Source organism: Lepidochelys kempii, chromosome 1 (genome assembly GCF_965140265.1).
Source record: "Lepidochelys kempii isolate rLepKem1 chromosome 1, rLepKem1.hap2, whole genome shotgun sequence".
NCBI classification, from domain to species: Eukaryota; Metazoa; Chordata; order Testudines; family Cheloniidae; genus Lepidochelys; species Lepidochelys kempii.
Window position 1 is genome coordinate 150,755,160 of NC_133256.1, and position 21,829 is coordinate 150,776,988.

A 21,829-nucleotide genomic window follows, 5' to 3' on the forward strand; every position below is an offset into this window, starting at 1 on the left:
GCCTGTCTGTCAGTTTGCTGAGTGTGCATCTAGCAGCTATCTAAGAGGGCCAGAAGAGGGGAAAAAAGGAGTATTAGCTTACCAAGAAGTCACCCTCTGTGATAAACAGTTCTGCAGTATATTTCTGTCACTGATTATGGGAGATTGATCTTATAACTGGAAGATCAGAGCAAAGCACTTCCTACAATTGCCAAGAGTCATTTTACACAGCTTTTTGAAAAGCCATGGAAACAATTACATCTGTTATTGCAACACAGCTAATATATAATGTATAGTCTCCGTCAGTAAATTTAACTAAGGTGCCTTAGCAGCCCACAGCGGGAGCCAGCTTCAGACCCTCAGATTCCTGACATCACCCAGACATCTTTACTTGGGCTCTTGGAGGGGGTAGGGAATGATAAAACTCTGCTCCAGTCACAACACAGGACTCTTCCACTTCCCCTTTTCATCATCTCCTCCTTTTCTGTCTGCTTTACTTTATGCCATCGTCCCATTCTTCTCTCATTCTCGCAAACTTATCCCTTCTTGCTTCTCTCCTTTCTTATCTCATTACCCACCTATTACACCCCCAACAAATAAAAAGGAAACCAAACTAACTAACGTGCCATCAGAACTACTACTAGCTGAGGTTGTCACTCTGACCACATTGATTGAATGTCATACCTAAGGCCCTATTTAATTCACAATATTGCAAGAATTGAAGATCCCACAATATTAGGCATCCACTGCAATTTTATCAGCCGCCCGGGGATGACAGCAGGAGCCTGGCTGTGCTCCCGCTGTCAGCCCTGTACATTAAAGATTGTAATATAGTTGCAGCAAAATGTATGGTTATCAAAAAAAAATTAGAAGGCATAATGTAATACTTGAGTGTTTATATAGTTCCAGCAATTTTTTCTTTAACAAATAGGTCTTCTCTGACTTTTCCAAATTACTGCAATTAATATAGGTCTATTATTACTTTTCCGGAATTTTCCATGTCTTGTCCGCAACTCAGCCGCAATTATTTGACAATCATCCTGCTGTTCGAGTAGGGCCTTAATCATGCCCCTTTCTGCCTCTGTTTTTTTTTCCTTTTTAGTTCTTAAGCTCTTTGGGGCTGGCTCTGTATCGTCTTATGTGTTGGTACAACTCCTGGCATGCTTTGAGTGCTACTGTAATATACATGGCACTATTATTATTTATGTGAGTGAGAGAGATAGGTGAGCCTTTTTCTAAACCTGTGACTGCCTCTTCCATTTTTGACCTCAGCAATACTCAAAACACATCCACTAGAAGCACAGCATGGTGCTATCAGAGCCATTGCCTTCTCTCTTTTCTAACAGGAAAGATCTCACAAAAGCAACATTGGTTTAACTGTTGTGTGCTTTACATTTTCACCCTGTTTTATTTTTTTTAATTTATGCTCCTCAGGAAGGCCATCAGGGCAGTGACCAAAGGAGAAATTGCCAATGTGAAAGCTGAAGGTGGAAGAAGCAGCAGTTCGGACGCTGATGCCCAAAGTTTACGCAGTATCAGGTCAACTCCCTGTTCTGACAGGTAAGGGACAGCGAAGTCTGATGATAGCTCAGAGCTTGATCCAGAAAGGCGCTGAACAGTCCTGTGTAGCCCTTTGCACTCTTGAGTGCTCAGCACTACTAGAGCTGGTTGAAAAAGTCAACATTTTTCAGGAAAATTTTGTCCTTTTTGGTCAATTATTTTGGCGAGCTCTGCTCAGCACCTTGCAAAACAGAGCCTGTAGTCAGTCAAGCATAAAGCTGACAGCAATATCTAACTTGGGCAAAATGTCAGATGAGCTCTTAAAATGGTTCACTTCCATAGTCTTTCCATAATTATTCTGATTATATCTAACTGAATTCCTTGATCAGTTTTTCTGGTGCAAGAGGCCTCAGTTATTGCCCATTTACAAATAGTAATACAGTTGAGTATAAATAACGTGATGCCCATATTTTGAATGCAGATTTTGTAATGTGCAAAAATAAAGCCAGAATTTGGCCAGCTGATATCTACTACTTTTCTTATTTGATAAATTATGGAGGATGCAAATTGTTTTCACTCAGTGTTGATTGTTTCACCTGCCTAGAAATCTTATGATGTGGATTGAAAAATAGTGTAATTTCACTTAATGCTCAAATGGAAATTTCCAATATTGTTTAGCAACTCAAAACATATATACAGTAGCACTTGAACACTTGGATGGGTTTCGCAAAAAGAAAAGGAGTACTTGTGGCACCTTAGAGACTAACCAATTTATTTGAGCATGAGCTTTCGTGAGCTACAGCTCACTTCATCAGATGCATACCGTGGAAACTGCAGCAGACTTTATATATATACAGAGACCATGAAACAATACCTCCTCCCACCCCACCCTCCTGCTGGTAATAGCTTATCTAAAGTGATCATCAAGTTGGGCCATTTCCAGCACAAATCCAGGTTTTCTCACCCTCCACCCCCCCCCCCACAAACTCACTCTCCTGCTGCTAATAGCCCATCCAAAGTGACCACTCTCTTTAAAATGTGTATGATAATCAAGGTGGGCCATTTCCAGCACAAATCCAGGTTTTCTCACCCCCCCACCCCCCTCCAAAAACCACACACACAAACTCACTCTCCTGCTGGAAATAGCTTATCCAAAGTGACCACTGTCCTCACAATGTGTATGAAAATCAAGGTGGGCCATTTCCAGCACAAATACAGGTTTTCTCACTCCCCCACCCCCTTGTTTTTTTCAAAAAAACACACACACAAAAACTCACTCTCCTGCTGGTAATAGCTTATCCAAAGCGACCACTCTCCCTACAATGTGCATGATAATCAAGGTGGGTCATTTCCAGCACAAATCCAGGTTTTCACACCCCTCCCCCCTCCACACACAAACTCACTCTCCTGCTGGCAATAGCCCATCCAAACGGACCACTCTCCTTACAATGTGCATGATAATCAAGGTGGGCCATTTCCAGCATAAATCCAAGTTTAACCAGAACGTCGGGGGGGGGGGGAGAAAAAAACAAGGGGAAATAGGCTACCCTGCATAATGACTTAGCCATTCCCAGTCTCTATTTAAGCCTAAATTAATAGTATCCAATTTGCAAATGAATTCCAATTCAGCAGTTTCTCGCTGGAGTCTGGATTTGAAGTTTTTTTGTTGTAAAATAGCGACCTTCATGTCTGTGATTGCGTGACCAGAGAGACTGAAGTGCCCTCCGACTGGTCTATGAATGCTATAATTCTTGACATCCAACTTGTGTCCCCCCTTTCCCCCACGTAGAGACCGTCCAGCTCGACCAATGCACATGGCAGAGGGGCACCGCCGGCACATGATGGCATACATCACATTGGTGGATGTGCAGGCGAACGAGCCTCCGATAGTGTGGCCGATGTCACTAGGCCCTTTGATGGTGTCCCCCCAATAGACACGTGGGCACAGTTGGCAACGGGCTCTGCCGCAAGGATAGGTTCCTGGGTCAGTGGCTCTGTTGCGTGGTATGTGGTTGTTGGTGAGCATTTGCTTCAGACCGGGGGGCCGCCTGCAGGCAAGGACTGGCCTGTCTCCCAAGATTTGTGAGAGTGTTGGGTCATCCCTCAGGACAGGCCGCAGATCCCCAATAATGTGCCGGAGGGGATTTAGTTGGGGGCTGAAGGTGACGGCCAGCGGCTTTCCGCTATTCTCTTTGCTAGGCCTGTCCTGCAGTAGGCGACCTCTGGGAACTCCTCTGGCTCTATCAATCTGTTTCTTCACTTCCGCAGGTGGGCACTATAGTTGCAAGAATGCTTGACAGAGATCTTGTAGGTGTCTGTCTCCGTCCGAGGGGCCGGAGCAAACGCGGCCGCATCGCAGAGCTCGGCCGTAGACGATGGATCGTGTGGTGTGGTCAGGGCAAAAGCTGGAGGCATGTAGGTAGGAATAGCGGTCAGTAGGTTTCCGGTATAGGGTGGTGTTTATGTGACCATTGTTTATTAGCACTGTAGTGTCCAGGAAGTGGATCTCTTGTGTGGACTGGACCAGGCTGAGGTTGATGGTGGGATGGAAATTGTTGAAATCATGGTGGAATTCCTCACGACTTTGTCCTTACCCATAACTATTTTACATTTGGGGACAATGTATACCTTCAGATCAGCGGCACTGCTATGGGTACCCGCATGGCCCCACAGTATGCCAACATTTTTATGGCTGAATTTCATGGTGGAATTCCTCAAGGGCTTCTTTTCCGTGGGTCCAGATGATGAAGATGTCATCAATATAGCGCAAGTAGAGTAGGGGCGTTAGGGGACGAGAGCTGAGGAAACGTTGTTCTAAATCAGCCATAAAAATGTTGGCATACTGTGGGGCCATGTGGCCCACCTTGATTATCATGCACATTGTAAGGAGAGTGGTCGGTTTGGATGGGCTATTGCCAGCAGGAGAGTGAGTTTGTGTGTGTGTGTTTGGGGGTGGGGGGGGGAGTGTGTGGGAAAACCTGGATTTGTGCTGGAAATGGCCCACCTTGATTATCATGCACATTGTAGGGAGAGTGGTCACTTTGGATGAGCTATTACCAGCAGGAGAGTGAGTTTGTGTGTGCATGGGGGTTGGGGGGTGAGAAAACCTGTATTTGTGCTGGAAATGGCCCACCTTGATTTTCATACACATTGTGAGGAGAGTGATCACTTTGGATAAGCTATTACCAGCAGGAGAGTGAGTTTGTGTGTGTGGTTTTTGGAGGGAGGTGGGGGGTGACAAAACCTGGATTTGTGCTGGAAATGGCCCACCTTTATTATCATACACATTTTAAAGAGAGTGGTCACTTTGGATGGGCTATTACCAGCAGGAGAGTGAGTTTGGGGGGGGAGGGGGCGCGGAGGGTGAGAAAACCTGGATTTGTGCTGGAAATGGCCCAACTTGATGATCACTTTAGATAAGCTATTACCAGCAGGAGAGTGGGGCGGGAGGAGGTATTGTTTCATGGTCTCTGTGTGTATATAATGTCTTCTGCAGTTTCCACAGTATGCATCCGATGAAGTGAGCTGTAGCTCACGAAAGCTCATGCTCAGATAAATTGGTTAGTCTCTAAGGTGCCACAAGTACGCCTTTTCTTTTTGCGAATACAGACTAACACGGCTGTTACTCTGAAACTTGGATGGGTTTGTTTTCCTTACTTCCCACAAGTGGAAATACACCGTGCTCACCAACATTAACTCTGGTGGGCAAAGGGTGGAACTAATTCCAGTGTCCAGGGCTTTCACTAAGAATGGTCTGCTGCCAACTCTTATGCTGGTATCCTTAAATCACGTGGGTTGGCCTAGTGGGGTCAAATCCATCCCTCATACCATGGAAAAAATAATTTAATTATCCCTGAGCCATCTGTAATAGATCAGTGTTACACATAGCTTTGAATATGTGAAGTGATGGGAATTCCATAGTCTCCCAGAGGAGTTTGTTCTATTAATAACAAGAACAGTTATGCAACTGTAAGTAAATTTTCTGTGCTGCTCCTTACTGCTTGTTCTGTCCTCATTAGCTAATGAGAGCAATTGATCCCACTGCTCTGTAACATGTTTTCTTAATATACCGCAAGACTCGTTCCATAAAAAGGCAACAGAATGAACAGAGTATGTGTGAAAGTACTTTTAAAAATTATTATTAATTTTTTGTTAAGCAGTGACTTTTTCTTGCTGTTTGATGGTGCTGGGCAAGGCCTACAGCCCCCTGGTGTACTGTGATGGTAATTCCAAACAAGCAGTGAGAAACCACTTGATTTTGTAGCGCTCAGCCCTCACAATAAGGGTAAGGGGGCACATAATCAACTGCTGTAAATTGTCGTATCTCAGGGGCCTATGACACATTGCTCCAATTGAGAACCTGCTGCCAGATTGCTAAAAGACTTCAGCATCTGATTGGGATGGGGGTCTCTCAGACCGTCTCTGAATCCTGCTGGAAGCATCAGCACCTTGACACTTGTTGCCCAAGGAAAATCCACTCAGACCAGGTGACCAACACAACAGTCTTCCAGAGGCCTAGAAGGGCCAAGAGAAATATTCACCAGTGAAGAACCAGAAGGCGAGTTAAAGAAGGAATGCCTGCTTTTGGTCAGGGGCAGAGCTGGGTGAGACTGGGACAGAGGAATAGCTCCTCAGGGTTAACCCAAGCCCAGGTCAGGGCCTTGACCTAGGAACTATAAGGTGGATAGAAAGCTGGCTAGATTGTCAGGCTCAGCAGGTAGTGATCAATGGCTCGACGTCTAGTTGGCAGTGGAGTACCCCAGGGGTCGGTCCTGAGGCCGGTTTTGTTCAACATCTTATTAATGATCTGGATGATGGGAGGGATTGCACCCTCAGCAAGTTCGCGGATGACACTAAGCTGGGTAGAGAGGTAGATATGCTGGAGGGTAGGGATAGGGTCCAGAGTGACCTAGACAAATTGGAGGATTGGGCCAAAAGAAATCTGATGAGATTCAACAAGGACAAGTGCAGAGTCCTGCACTTAGGACGGAAGAATCCCATGCACTGCTACAGGCTGGGGACTGACTGGTTAAGCAGCAGTTCTGCAGAAAAGGACCTGGAGATTACAGTGGACAAGAAGCTGGATATGAGTCAGCAGTCTGCCCTTGTTGCCAAGAAGGCTAATGACATATTGGGCTGCATTAGTAGGAGCATTGCCAGCAGATCGAGGGAAGTGATTATTCCCCTCTATTCAGCGCTGGGGGGGACCACATCTGGAGTATTTTGTCCAGTTTTGGTCCCCCCACTACAGAAAGGATGGTGACAAATTGGAGAGAGTCGAGCGGAGGGCAACAAAAATGTCTGGGGGGCTGGGGCACATGACTTATGACGAGAGGCTGAGGGAACTGGGCCTGTTTAGTCTGCAGAAGAGAAGAGTGAGGGGGGATTTGATAGCAGCCTTCAACTACCTAAAGGGGGGTTCCAAAGAGGACGGAGCTCAGCTGTTCTCAGTGGTGGCAGATGACAGAACAAGGAGCAATGGTCTCAAGTTGCAGTGGGGGAGGTCTAGGTTGGATATTAGGAAACACTATTTCACTCGGAGGGTGGTGAAGCACTGGAATGGGTTATGTAGGGAGGTGATGGAATCTCCACCCTTAGAGGTTTTTAAGGCCAGGTTTAACAAAGCCCTGGCTGGGATGATTTAGTTGGTGTTGGTCCTACTTTGAGCAGGGGGTTGGACTAGATGACCTCCTGAGGTCCCTTCCAACCCTGATATTCTATGATTCTGAGCACTGCAAATAAGTACTTGCATTTCAGATTCTTTTTTTCCTCCTCTCTGTCTTAAGGCACAGACAGCCAAATCCTGAGTTGCTGTTATGTAACATGACTGTTTAGAGACTGATGCAGAGTTACAGCACAGGCTATAGGCCGCAGACCCTTGCAGACTCAGGTGGGAGGTCCTGCAGTACCAGCCGGGGCCCTGAAGATGGCACTGCAGAGCAGCACCACTTTTTACTCCATTGTAAACAGAAAAACGCATAATGAAATCCAGTGGTTGGGAGCTGAAATTAGACAAATTCAGAATAGAAAGAAGGTGCAAATTTTTACCAGCAAGGGTAATTAATCATTAGAACAACCTACCAGGGTACATAGTGGATTGTCCTTCACTTGAGGTCTTTAAGTCACGACTGGATGTCTTTCTAAAAGATATGCTATAGCTGAATCAGAAATTATGGACTTCATGTAGAAATTATTGTGTGAGGTTCTTGGGCCTGTGTTATGCAAGAGTTCAAACTGAATGATCATAATGGTTTCTTCTGGCCTTCAACGTTCATAGATTTTAAGATCTGGCCACTTAATTTGGTGTGTGAAATAAGACCTAAGTTCTATTGAAAATCTGGTCCCAGATGATGGGGAAAAAACCGCAACAATATTTATATTCTTCCAGGAATAAACATAAATGGTAGCTTTTTCAAATACAAAACTTCCAAGCCAATTAAATGAACAGCAGCTTGAATATTCATCTCCTTGGCAGCATTATGACAAGTTCATTGTGAATGGTATTAGGTGAAAAGAACATAATCATAATTGATGTATTACAGATGAGTCCTGTTATTTAAATAAGCAACTTATTTCCCTCCTGGCTTTTGATTTATTGACTATAATTATTAATTGTACTTCAGGAGGTGAAAGATTGATGTTTACAATCTCCCTGAACTCTCCCAATCTGCCTTTATCCACTCTGAACAGATCTCATTAGCCAGGCCAACCTTAAAGTCAACTCTTGTCTAGAATCCAAAAGTTTCCTTTAGGTAATTGGATCTTTGGTACACAGCCAAGATTTGTGCCTTGAAGTTTTATTAAAACAGATGTGGGCTCTTTGCTGTTTCTTTTTTGTTTTGTACCTGTATTTTTTTTCTGCTTAACTGGAAGGTTTGGGGTGACAGAGAGCTTTGCTTTCAAGAATCTGTCTTACTGCTTAGCATTGGTACGATGCAAAGACAGAACAGCAATTAGATCACCCAGTTCATTAAAATTCCCTTCTGTAGTATGTGTTTTGCAAAGCAGGCAGAATAGACTTTGCAGTGGGTATTCAGATACGCCGCAGTGAGCATGGTACAAAAGCTTCGGCTATGTCTAGGCCTACGAGCTAGGCGTGTAATTCCCCTGCTTGTAAGTACATATACTCGCACTAACTCCCATCGAGCTATTATGGGTATAAGTAGCAGGGTAGTTGTGGTCACAGGGATAGTGGCTGTAGAGGCATGGATTAGCCAGGCCAAGTACAAATCTGCCTGAAACTGATGGATATGTGCTCAGCATGGCTAAACTGTCCCTGTTCTGCTGTAACCCGTGCTTCTGTGGCTACACTACCATTTATACTTGTACTAGCTCAGTCAGAGCTAATGTGGGAATTACACCCTGAGCTCGTAGTGTAGATGTAGCCGTAGGCTATGTCTACAGTGCAAGTTAGGGTGTGATTGTAGCATGAGTAGGCATACCTGTGCTATCTTTAATCGTGGGTGGCAAAGGTAGTGTAGGTGTGGCAGCACAAGCTAGTAACCAGAGTACGTGTCCAGAACCTCGAGCAGACTTCTGGTCTGGTTTCTAGCCCATGATGGCATGTCTACACTGCTATAGCTAGCTGTTCTGGCCAGGTTAAAGCTGGCATGAGTATGCCTGCTGGGCTGCAATTTCACCTTCACCTGCAGGGTAGACATACCCTTAGAGAGAGAGGGGGGGGGGCAAACTTACAGGTACTCATCAGAACCTTCAAAAGTACTTTCCCCTTTGGGCGTCATCTAAAATAACGGTGCCCAACCTTATTACACAGGAGGGCCACATGAACCTGAGCACAACTTTGTGTGGGCCAAACAAATTTTACATATTTTAATAAGATTTAAAGTCATCTGTATTGATTTATATTTTAAATTCAGCTTGTTTTATATGTATTTAGACAAGTTGTTTTTATGTACAGTATTGTCTATTTATACACTTATGTAAACTAAAATGATGTAAACATGACAACAAAATGCTAATGAATTGGCCATTCGTACATTGTGTTGAAGCAGGCCATGGGCATTAGGAATGCTCTGGTGGGTTGTAAGTGGGTCTAAACATCACGTAGTGGCCTCGGCCCTAGGCAAGATTCAGGATTTCTTCAATCAGTGTTGATGCAGCATGGCAATTTTCACCTCTTCCATCATCTCAGCCTCACCATCCAAATCAGTGACTTCTATCAATAGAGCTACTAAAGGCACCTCTTTACATGTCTGTGTGTTCAGGAGGGACCCTGGATGACTGAATTACCTCACTGCCTACAGGAAAGGTTGAATTAATTGAGATAGTGGTGTCTGGAATGACTAGGGAGCAGCTCATGTTGATGCTTACAGTATAGTATCTTCTTCATATCTCATCAGATTAAAAAAGTAACAATGCCACATACATAAGGTACATTTATTATGTATACTCTGTTAATTTAAAGAGTTAAATACTAATTGTTAAAAATAGCATCAAAGTCTCTCTTAACCATCCTATACATCTGCTTGGAATTGCAAAGAGCAGTTTTTAAACTAAGAGATGGGGGAGGGTGATTGCTGCAGAGGCGCACATGGATCAGACAGAGACTTCTCTTAGAGGAGAGTCTATTGATAGAGATTCTCTAGGTTTTAGTTAGGAGGAGGGGATGGAAGAGGATAAAGTATGGGCCAGATCAGATGAGAAACATTCACATAAAGAGGCTGACACGTCAGAAAAGGGCAGACAAATAAACAGTGACAAGTTTTTAAAGTGCTTGTACACAAATGCTAGAAGTCTAAATAATAAGATGGGTGAACTAGAGTGCCTCATGTTAAAGGAGGATATTGATATAATAGGCATCACAGAAACCTGGTGGAGTGAGGACACAATCATTGTGGGGTGGATTGGGACACAGTCATTCTGGGGTACAAAATATATCGGAAGGACAGAACAGGTCGTGCGGGGGAAGGGGGAGTGGCACTCTATGTGAAAGAAAATGTAGAATCAAATGAAATAAAAATCTTAAATGAATCCACATGTTCCATAGAATATCTATAGATAGTCAGATATACATCAGAAGCAGGAAGCCTGCTAAACAACCAGTGGGGCCCTTGGAGGATCGAGATACAAAAGGAGCACTTAAAGACGATAAAGTCATCGCAGAGAAACTACATGAATTATTTGCTTCAGTCTTCAGATGTTAGGGTGATTCCCAAATCTGAGCCGTCTTTTGTAGGTGACAAATCTGAGGAATTGTCACAGATTGAAGTGTTACTAGAGGAGGTTTTGGAATTAATTGAGAAACTTAACAGTAACAAGTCACCGGGACCAGATGGCATTCACCCAAGAGTTCTGAAAGAACTCAAATGTGAAATTGTGGAACTATTAACTATGGTTTGTAACCAGTCCTTTAAATCAACTTCTGTACCCAGTGATTGGAAGATAGCTAATGTAACGCCAATATTTAAGAAGTGCTCTAGATGTGATCCTGGCAATTACAGACCGGTAAGTCTAACGACAGTACCGGGCAAATTAGTTGAAACAATAGTAAAGAATAAAATTGTCAGACACATAGAAGAATATAAATTGTTGGGCAAAAGTCAACATGGTTTCTGTAAAGGGAGATCATGTCTTACTAATCTATTAGAGTTCTTTGAGGGGGGTCAACAAACATGTGGACAAGGGCGATCCAGTGGACATAGTGTACTTAGATTTCCAGAAAGCCTTTGACAAGGTCCCTCACCAAAGGCTCTTATGTAAATTAAGTTGTCATGGGATAAGAGGGAAGATCCTTTCATGGATTGAGAACTGCTTAAAAGACAGGGAACAAAGGGTAGGAATAAATGCTAAATTTTCAGAATGGAGAAGGGTAACTAGCGGTGTTCCCCAAGGGTCGGTCCTAGGACCAATCCTATTCAACTTATTCATAAATGATCTGGAGAAAGGGGTAAACAGTGAGGTGGCAGAGTTTGCAGATGATACTAAACTGCTCAAGATAGTTAAGACCAAAGCACACTGTGAAGAACTTCAAAAAGATCTCACAAAACTAAGTGATTGGGCAACAAAATGGCAAATGAAATTTAATGTGGATAAATGAAAAGTAATGCACACTGGAAAAAATAACCCCAACAATACATACAATATGATGGGGGCTAATTTAGCTACAACTAATCAGGAGAAAGATCTTGGAGTCATCATGGATAGTTCTTTGAAGACGTCCATGTAGTGTGCAGCGGCACTCAAAAAAGCAAACAGGATGTTAGGAATCGTTAAAAAAGGGATAGAGAATAAGACGGAGAATATCTTATTGCCCTTATATAAATCTATGATACGCCCACATCTTGAATACTGTGTACAGATGCAGTCCCCTCATCTCAAAAAAGATATACTGGCATTAGAAAAGGTTCAGAAAAGGGCAACTGAAATAATTAGGGGTTTGGAATGGGTCCCATATGAGGAGAGATTAAAGAGGCTAGGACTTTTCAGCTTGGAAAAGAGGAGACTAAGGGGGGATATGATAGAGGTATATAAAATCATGAGTGGTGTGGAGAAAGTGAATAAGGAAAAGTTATTTACTTGTTCCCATAATATAAGAACTAGGGGCCACCAAATGAAATTAATGGGTAGCAGGTTTAAAACAAATAAAAGGAAGTTCTTCTTCACTCAGCTCACAGTCAACCTGTGGAACTCCTTGCCTGAGGAGGTTGTGAAGGCTAGAACTATAACAGGGTTTAAAAGAGAACTGCATAAATTCATGGAGGTTAATTCCATTAATGGCTATTAGCCAGGATGGGTAAGGAATGTGTCCCTAGCCTCTGTTTGTCAGAGGGTGGAGATGGATGGCAGGAGAGAGATCACTAGATCGTTACCTGTTAGGTTCACTCCCTGTGGGACACCTGGCCTTGGCCACTGTCAGTAGACAGGATACTGGGCTGGATGGACCTTTCGTCTGACCCAATATGGCCTTTCTTATGTTCAAATCATCATCATAAAAAAATCTTAAACAGCTTCTTCAAACATCAACAATGTCCTGGATTTTTCTCTGTTGCCGTTTTTGGATAAATTGGCCTCCTCTTTCAGCAACCTTGCCAAACCAAACAGTATTCAACAAAAGGGAAGGAAGAAAAGAATGTGAATATACTCTCACTCCACCCCCCTTCGGTTTAGGGAAAGGTGCACTGGTCTGAGAGCCAGAATGTCATGAGCTCCCTTCTTCCACTGGCTTACCCCACCCCAACAAAGATACATGGGTATTTGACAATTCAGTACGAGGCTGCGGAAGGTCAGTTCTAGCATAAATGGTAAAAGAACCAAGGTCTTCAAAATGGAGACCTAAATCTCATTTACTTAGCCACGCTGCCCTTTCAGACTGAATGAACAGCAATCTATGTGCTTGGCTAACACGTTGGTAATAACTGCAGGACTACCTCCCTTCCTAGGGTATGTCTACACTGGTGCTGGTACGTGTAAATTTCTGCCTTGAGTCGACATACTCCTGTGAGCTCTATTCGAGGTAGCATGCTAAAACAGAAGTGTAGCCATGGTTGTGTGAGCAGTGGGACAGTTTAGCCGCCTGAGCACGATCTTATCCAAGACCCTCGGTGCAGAGCTGTCCCTTGGGTAGGATCAATCAGGGCGACCGCTCCAGGCCCTGCGCTTTGGGGGGCCCTGCAGGCCAGTGTGATTGGCCGGCGTGCTTGGTCCCGGAAGACGTAGATGCAGGAACTAGGAGTGTAAGGGGTGCTGCAGTGCAGCTGGCCCCACAACTGTCGCTGATGCAGAGCAAGGCTCCCAAGCCGGTGGAGGATGATTTGTCCAGGGCCTGCACCTCCCACACCAAAGACGGCCCTGCCTAGGTGCATGTTTGGGCCCTCTTGCTTGCCTGCACCACAGTGACTGTGCTTCTGTTTTTAGCACACTAGCTTGATTAGAGCTAGCATTGGTATGTCTTCTCAAGCTGGAAATTACACCTTCTGACTCCATGTAGACATATTCCCAGAGCCAGGAACAGAATCAACAAATCCTGATTCTCAGTGTTTCATCACTGTCTAGCAAATAGTTTTGTAAACGAATTTTTTTTGTTTTGTCACATTCCCCTCTAGCAGTTGACCCAAACAGAAGTAAAGGAGAAAATATGCTCAAGTAGCAGAGGTCTGTGTTGCGTGTCTGAAAGTCCTTGTTTCAAATCCGGTTGATGATGCACATAGGTGTTCTTATGGTTACACATTATGGAATTTGTTTCTCTAGCTTTTTTTTTTTGAACAACTTTTATTTTTAATTCCTATAGTGAGAAAACATCCTAAAGAACAGGTTTTATAGTTTAAAATCCATTACAATCTTTCAGTTATGGTGCAACGTTCAACAAAACCCAAGTGTTCCACATTCTGGTTATTTTGTATTGCAAGTTTGAAAGTTGGGAGGTCTGAGAATCCAAACCCAACAGTGACACTAGAACACAGTTGACACAGAATAATTTTAGCTTTCTTTCCTAATAGTACTGAGTCAGGTCTTTATATAAGCAGTGGGGAGAGGGGAGGTGGTTGGGAGAGAACCTTAAACATTATTCTTTGATCTGAGCTTTTCACAAACACGTCAAGATAATGGAGTCATCACTGAACTAAAATCCAGGGGTTTTCAGTACACACCGGTCACCTCCTTGCTGTTCCTAAAATATTTAATTTTCTTTGGGGTGGCAGAGTATTTTAGTCTTACATTCACAGATAAGTCATCAAAGTGTTTTTCTTATTAAGGGGTATTAAACTCTCCAAATAGGATATGTTCAGTCTGAATACAACACTGGTCTCATGAATCTGTATTCTAACTTAAGTTACTAGAGGGACATGAGCTGTCACAGTCAAGAATTTTGTTCCTCAGTTCAGCAGCAGCTCTTATAAAAGTCTCCAATGTGGCAAAAGGGGTTTTCAGTGCAGTTATTCAAAACATGATATGACGGGATGAACCAAGCAAAGGTGTCCCTCATGTGTCGTGTCTAGCATGAAGGGAACTCCAACAGACCCCTGAAGATTTATTAAGCAGGCTAGTGACATTTTGTTTATGTGGGTGAAAATGTCAATTCAGTTCAGTTTTCCTTCCGTCACCTTTTTGTTGTTATCCCAGGATCTCCTGTGATCAGGTTTTCCTCCTGGCAGGGACTGGAGTTACTGTATCGGTGCCCATTTAGAGATGATAACGCTGTTGAGTATTAATAGTCTGATTCTTGTATTCTGAATGCTGTTCCTTTCTGTCAGGTTTGTTGAATGGCTGCAAGCTTGCAAAAAAATGTGATGTGATTTCACTAGTGAGCCGAGTCATGTAGGAACTGCTAGCCCGGTCAGGCCAGGAACTCTTAGTACAAGGTAAATGGGACAGTGCGGCACATTGTCCCTCTTGAGGAGCAGACAGATAGATGGAGAGGTTTGGAGCAGCTGAGCCAGCCGACTCACTGGAAGTGTCTGTTGGCACTGAAAGAATCTGCAGGTGCATCCGGAACCATCATGCCGCAGTAACTTCTATTGCGAAGCAAGGGGCAGTGTGATGGGGAATGCCATGTGCAGAACCAATGAATCAGCTGCTGGAAATAAGTGTACTTATGAAATAAACATGCAGGAAAACAAATCTTGTATAGTTCTTGGATTATATTAATGCTGTATGCCAGAGAGATGTTTAAAAATTTCCTAATTCTGAGAAGCAATGTATACAGACAATATCTCCAACCAACCGTCACCTAATTCTTCCCTTCCATGCCACCAGATGCTTTCCATGTGGTGTTTGTAGCTGATCCATCCTTACAGTAGATCACATGTAGTTTATATGATATAAGATAGTTCTAGTAAACTTTGTTTCCTATTTTTCCCACTTGCTGTGTTGCCAATATTTTCAAAGCAGGGATCTGTTTGTCCTGTCTCCTCAGGGGGAGCACTCTTTCGCTGAACAACAATGACCCGGAGACCCTTCCCGGTAACATGAAAGGCACAATGAGTTCTGGGAACCGAAGCAATGCCTCCACTCCAGTCCATCCGAGGTCACCAGCACTGAGCACACGCAGCGTGACTTCAGATTATGTCAGGGTAAATGTGGCAATGCTACTAGCTGCACACATGTCCCCCTCAGACATCACTGACATCACAACCATGCACACCACAGTCAGTATTTGATGAGCTTGCAACCAAGAAAGGCTAAGCCTGCCAAAGATAATGCTATTTATTCCTTAATCCTGTTGTGATAAGTGACAGTCTCTCACCATAATGAAATCTGTTAAACTCATTGTCAATTACCTGGTTTTTGGATTGACAAACATTTTTTCTCATTCTAAAATGTCCTGTTATTGACCGTTATTACTTAAATGTTAAAAATTACTACTTAAGATGTAATGGTGCATCCACACCCATCAGTTTCCACAAGGTTTTAACCCAAGGGAGGCTGTGAAGGGAAAGATTGAAGGAAAATAGTGGGAGGATAGCAGAAGGAATTGACAGGAGAGCCAGGTAGGCAACCAGCTGAGAAAAACTGAGTCACAGGAGTTCAAGTTTGAAGGCTTTGTTGACATCAGGAGGCTGGTACAGGTGTGAAGGACTTGCTTCTGTTGTGGGTACTGTGCAGAGCTCCAGGCTCCCAAAGTTGGGACTTTAAAGCTGCTCCCAGAACTCCTCTGGCTGGTGCTGGGCATGAAAGGGAACATCCAAGTGATTTCTGGGCCTAGCTTCTTAAATGTCTTTGTACCTTTGTCCAGGATTCGTGATCAAAGGGTCAGTTAAGGATTGGATGCTGTGCTAGGCTCTCTAAGGCCCTAGGAGGAAGCACCACTTCTTTCCCTCAGAGGTATTGCCACATTCTTGAATGCCATATCCACCTTCCCTGGCAGGGCCTAAGCATGACAGCAAAGTGAATGAGAGGAAGGACCTTCTCCTTTCTTAGCATAAATGAACTTCTGTTCTGGGGAAGGAGTCCTCCTGTTATTGGTGTGTTGTTTCTTCTGGGATAGTGAGTCTTTCCAAAGATTTCTCTCCTTCATTCAGGACAAGTTTGATCTGTAGTACTAACGAATCCCAGTTGCACAAATGCTAGGTTGCTGAGCGGTTCCATCGCAGTCAGATCCTCTCCTCACAATTCCAAGTGTGTCCTGATTTTTGAACAACAGTGTGGTGAAGCAGAGAAACTGCCCATCAGCATGGAAGGGATTAAAGAGAGCCTTTGGGCCCAGCTAGCTTTGCCCCGTTCTACCTGCAGCCAGTGCCAGGCCTGGAGGGGAGAGACAAGGAGGGAGCTTTGCTCTGTTCGGGGCTGACTGTTGAAGAGGGAGGTGTTAGCTGCTTCCCTACCTGAGGGAAGGATCACTAGCTTGCTACCCGAAGTAGCCACCGGAACCAAGCACCGTCTTCCTGGCCAAAAGAGGCAGCGAAAGAGGTCTAGGAGCACCCAGCTTACAAGGAACCAGGGTCTCTGAAGCACTGAGATCTTGACGGGGGTTCCCACCCCACAAAGCATATGGCTGCCCTGCCAGAGGAAGCTGGGACCGCAGCAGGATGCTGCCCAGGGGGGCAATACTAGAGACAAGCATCACAGGAACTTGTACTATAGGGGCTACACACCAAACTGAAGGGGCAACAGTGGGAAGTAGCCCAGGGCAGTGGACATAGACTCCCCACTGAGAGCTCCTTTACTCAGAGGTTGACTTACACAGGGCCTGGGCTGGGACCCAGTGGAGTTGGAGGGCCTGGGTCCCGCTACCCTCCCTCCTTAAAGGCTGAGGCACATCGACCACAGAAGCAGGGGGCAGGAAGTCTTGCGCTCCAGCTGGCCTTCCAAGCCCCCCTGGTACAAACATTCTAATGTCAATCTGTATTTTGTTGCTTTTTTTAAAAAAAATGGCAGGACCTAATAAAGAAGTGATAGCTGTTGCAAGACATCTGTTTATAAGCAGTGATGTACGTGTGCAGGTTTTGAAAGTGCCATGCGGGAATACAGTCTTTTAGTACAATTCTATTTCATGTAGTTCTGTTGTGTTGGGTAAAAGATATAACCCCCCATCAGTCATTTAGCAGGGCAATGTGATCAAGGAAATTGTTCTTACTGCTGCTTAATTAGTACAAATCCCTAACATTTGTGGAGGTTTCTCATTCCAAAATTGCCTTACAATGTTTTATAGCAGCTAATCATCCTGATCTCAACATCGGTCCAATAGAGATGTCAGAAGCTGCAATCAAGACGCTGAAAAACAACAAAGCCGAGGCTGATGATCCAATCACAGCAGAAATGCTAAGCGCACATGACATTACCAGACTAATGAAACTGGCAGAACGGCTCAGCGAAGTCTCAGGAAAAAAAACTCCCCCTCGACCAGTGAAAACATGGATTAATTGTCAGACTGCCCCCAAAAAGGTGATCTGACTGACTGTAACAACTGGAGAGGAGTCACACTACTCTCTTTTGTAGGGAAAATCTTCTTTATTGCAAACACTACAACTACACAGAAAAAAGAGGCAGTGGATGCAATGCTTAGGGAAGAACAGATTGGATTTAGGCCCAAGTGATCATGTGTAAATCAGATATTCACACTAAGGACTGTAGTAGACAAACATATAAAATGCCAAGCTCCCCTTACCTTTTGAAAAAAAAATCAGTGAAATTGGTATTTGACAGCCTATATAGGCATACATTGCGGAATAGTCTTCAGTCTTATGAAATTCCAGCTAAAGTCATCATCATCATCACAGCGTTGTACAGTGAAGCAAAATGCGATGGAAGGGTGAAAAACCAAACAACAGAGTGGTTCATTGTTGTTACTGGCATGAGGCCTGGCTGCATTCTATCTCTGCTGCTGTTTTGCATCGCCATAGACTGAATAATGAAGATGTGCATGAGCAACACAAACACTGGCATGTCATGGATAATGGCAAATGCCTAGAAGGCCTAGACTTTGCTGATGTTATCATGCTATCAAGCAACACTCCTGAAAAGCTACGAAGGCAGATGCCTTTGCGAAGGCCAAGGAGGGGTCATCAAACATCCTTGAAACCCAGGCATCAAGCAGTATCATCGTAATAGAAGGCAAAAACCTCAAGAAAGTAGAACAGTTCATTTATCTGGGCAGTACTACACTAGTAGGGTTGCCAGTTTTGGTTGGATACATTCCTGGAAGTTTCATCACATGACATAATCTTCAATTAAAGATTAATCTTTAATTTCTGGACATTCCAGGACAATCCTAGAGGGTTGGCGACCCTATATACTAGCCAAGAGAGACCACAGGAAAGAAGTGACATCAAGGCTAGGAAAGGCATCCACAGCATTCACTAAACTTGACAAACTATGGAAATCAAAGATATACATTACCAAAACAAAACTCAGAATTTTCAATGTAAATGTAATCTCAGTGCTAACATGCAGCTGCGAGAGCTGGTGAGCTCTTAAAACGTTAGAAACTAGATGACTTTGAAATTAAGTGCCTACAAAAGATTCTGGGCATTGGATGGAGAGACTTTAGCGCCAATTAAAAGATGAGACAAATCACCAACAAGCAGCTTATCTCCACTAGAATCAGAAGGAAGTGCTGGACATATTTGGGGCAAATACTCCAGCTGCCAACACCCAGACTCCCACATGAAGCTTTTAAGTGGAAACCAACTAGTGTGAGGAAACAAGGACACCGAAGAGAAGTTTTAAGAACAACCACTAGCAGCAAGGGCAGAACAGTTGATCCCAACAGTATAGAGCAGATCGAAACAGCAGCTAATGACAGAGGGATGGAAGAGACTAGTTTCTGCCCTGTGCACAAATGTTGATCTGAGAAGGATGTAATAATAATTATCCTTCATTTATTTTTTCAGGAAGGCAACTATCCTTGAGATTTGTCTGATTTTAGATTTTGGAATGACTGCAGCCTTTGTACTAACACTGACTGAGATTCCCTGTTTTAACTTAATCCCACCTGTCACTTAAGTGTTTCCTGAAGAGAGATGTGTGTGTGTGTGTGAGAGAGAGCGAGCAAGCTTTGTTCTATGACTACAGGGGCATTAATGAGCCACTTCAACTTGAATGGTCCCTTAGAATATCAGAAGGGTAGCCATGTTAGTCTGGATCTGTAAAAGCGGCAAAGAGTCCTGTGGCACCTTAGAGACTAACAGACGTATTGGAGCATAAGATTTTGTGGGTGACCCACGAAAGCTTATGCTCCAATACGTCTGTTAGTCTCTAAGGTGCCATAGGACTCTTTGCCGCCCTTAGAATATGTGTTGACTACTTATGCTAAACAATCTGTTCCACCTTGCATTTAGCTGTGATGCTCAGAGTACCTTTCCCAGACCTGAAGAAGAGCTCTATGTAGCTCGAAATCTTGTCTCTCTCACCAAGAGAAGTTTGTCCAGTAAAAGATATTACCTTCCCCACCTTGCTTCTGTGTGTATACAGTATATGCAGCGTAGTTGTAGCTGTGTTGGTCCTAGGATATTAAAGACACAGGGTGGCTGAGATAATATCTTTTATTGGATCAACTTCTGTTGGTGAGAGTGAGACAAGATATAGCCCAGTTGAAGAAGAGCACTGTGTAGCTCAAAAGCTTCTCTCTCTCACCAACATAGGATGGTCCAATAAAAGATATTACTTTCTCTGTATATAGATAGATATAAATCCCCCATTACATCTTATGTGGTCTTTTTTTTTACTGGACTAACTAAAAATTGGCAAGCTTTTGAGATTCACTCTGTCCATCAAGATAGTTTCTTGTTCTGTTTTTTATTCTCCTGCTTTAATATTGACTATGCATATATTTTAATTGATAATGTGGACAAAATTTGTAATGGAAAAAAGTGCCTGCAAATGCCTAGAAGACAGTAGCCAGAATTACCTTCAGTTGGATCAATGACGCTTTTTCCACATGATTATAAAAATACCTCTTTAACTTCACTTTGAGCTCCAGGATGTTCATCTCAATTGTGCTGAGCATCAGTTAGTGAGTTAACATTGTGTTGTTGAGAGAGAACGACCTGCCTTTCCTGAATACAGAGCTGCCAAAGGCAGGCATAGAGAGGTTCAGCTGCAAGTGCTAACCATATCTGAGCTGCAGAAATGAGACTGAATAGTCAGTCTGATTCCTAATAAGCAGTATTGCCATTAGCCTGATTCTGGCATGCAGGAGGGAATGCTTTTAATTGTTAGTGACTTGCCACTTCATTTTGTACAGGTGTGATGCTTAGTAAAGTCCGGGACATTGTAAAGGCAGGAACCTTTCTTAGGTATGCTTTCTTCCCAGTGGCTTCCATGATAGATTGCTAGAGGTGGGACATTGCAATATGTCTACAGATACTGATATCATGACCAGCTTCCTTCATGTTGCCTATGGTTCTCTAGTAGTTCTTGTAGTTACTACATATGCACCAAAGGTTTCTTTTTTTTTTAATTACGATGTAGTCTTCCCCTCCCCCCCTTCGCCCCACGTAACAGGATGTCTTTCTTGGCTAGAACAATTGCTAGTCTTTTTTGTTAGGGATATTTAACAATGAAAACCCACAAATTCATATGATCCAGCATATGCTATCAAACCTATGATGTTGTTTATATCCAGTAGCATCCACAATATGCTAGGTACTACCCAAATACAAAAGAAAGCACAGTCTGTGTTCCAAGGACTTTACACTCTAAAATTTCAAAACAGACAGATTGTGGGTAGGATAAGTTTGTTTACCTTTGTGTTAAAAACTTTACATTATCGGCAGGTAGCCAACCACTACATCACCAGCTGACTACCTTAATATTTTGTTGTTCCCCCTTTTCCTACCTACTGTCTATATTCTGAGAGTAAAAGCTATTCGGAGCAAGGATTCTGCCTTCTTTTGTGTCTCTGCCAGTACCTTGCACAATAATTGGTAATAACATGTGTTTGATTATAATATTCTTATTTCTGTACATTAGATGCCTGTATGTTTTTCAGCTGCTCTCTGCACCTTCTTCCATGCTGTCCTTTATGCACAGAATGCCTTCCTTGAATTCATCATTAAGGGCTCTACCATTTCTTCTCCTTCAGATCTGGGGGGAGGGATAGCTCAGTGGATTGAGCATTGGCCTGGTAAACCCAGGGTTGTGAGTTCAATCCTTGCAGGGGGCCATTTAGGAATCTGGGGCAAAAATTGGGGATTGGTCCTGCTTTGAGCAGGGGGTTGGACTAGATGACCTCCTGAGGTCCCTTCCAACCCTGATATTCTATGATTCTCCTTATGAACCACCTGTACCATGACAGTAAATTTATATTGGCTTGGCTCAGGGGCAAATAAGTAAATTGGCACTTACTTTGTCTATGGCCTTGTCTATGCACAAAAGTTGTATAACCGCTCTAGTGTGGATGCAGTTATAGCTGTAGCTATTTACGTATAGGAACTGCACGGGTATTAAAATACTT

At 43.5% G+C, this 21,829-nt stretch overlaps 1 protein-coding gene across 3 annotated transcripts in view; it reads left to right on the forward strand.

Moving 5' to 3' along the window:
- Window positions 1-21,829, forward strand: part of SYTL5 (synaptotagmin like 5) — a 182,287-nt gene that overhangs the window by 119,107 nt on the left and 41,351 nt on the right. For all 3 annotated transcript variants that reach the window (XM_073358234.1, XM_073358241.1, XM_073358250.1), the window contains exons 6-7: window positions 1,414-1,539; window positions 15,350-15,506. In XM_073358234.1, coding sequence (XP_073214335.1) covers window positions 1,414-1,539; window positions 15,350-15,506 — 283 coding nt within the window. The remainder of the gene's footprint in view (window positions 1-1,413; window positions 1,540-15,349; window positions 15,507-21,829) is intronic.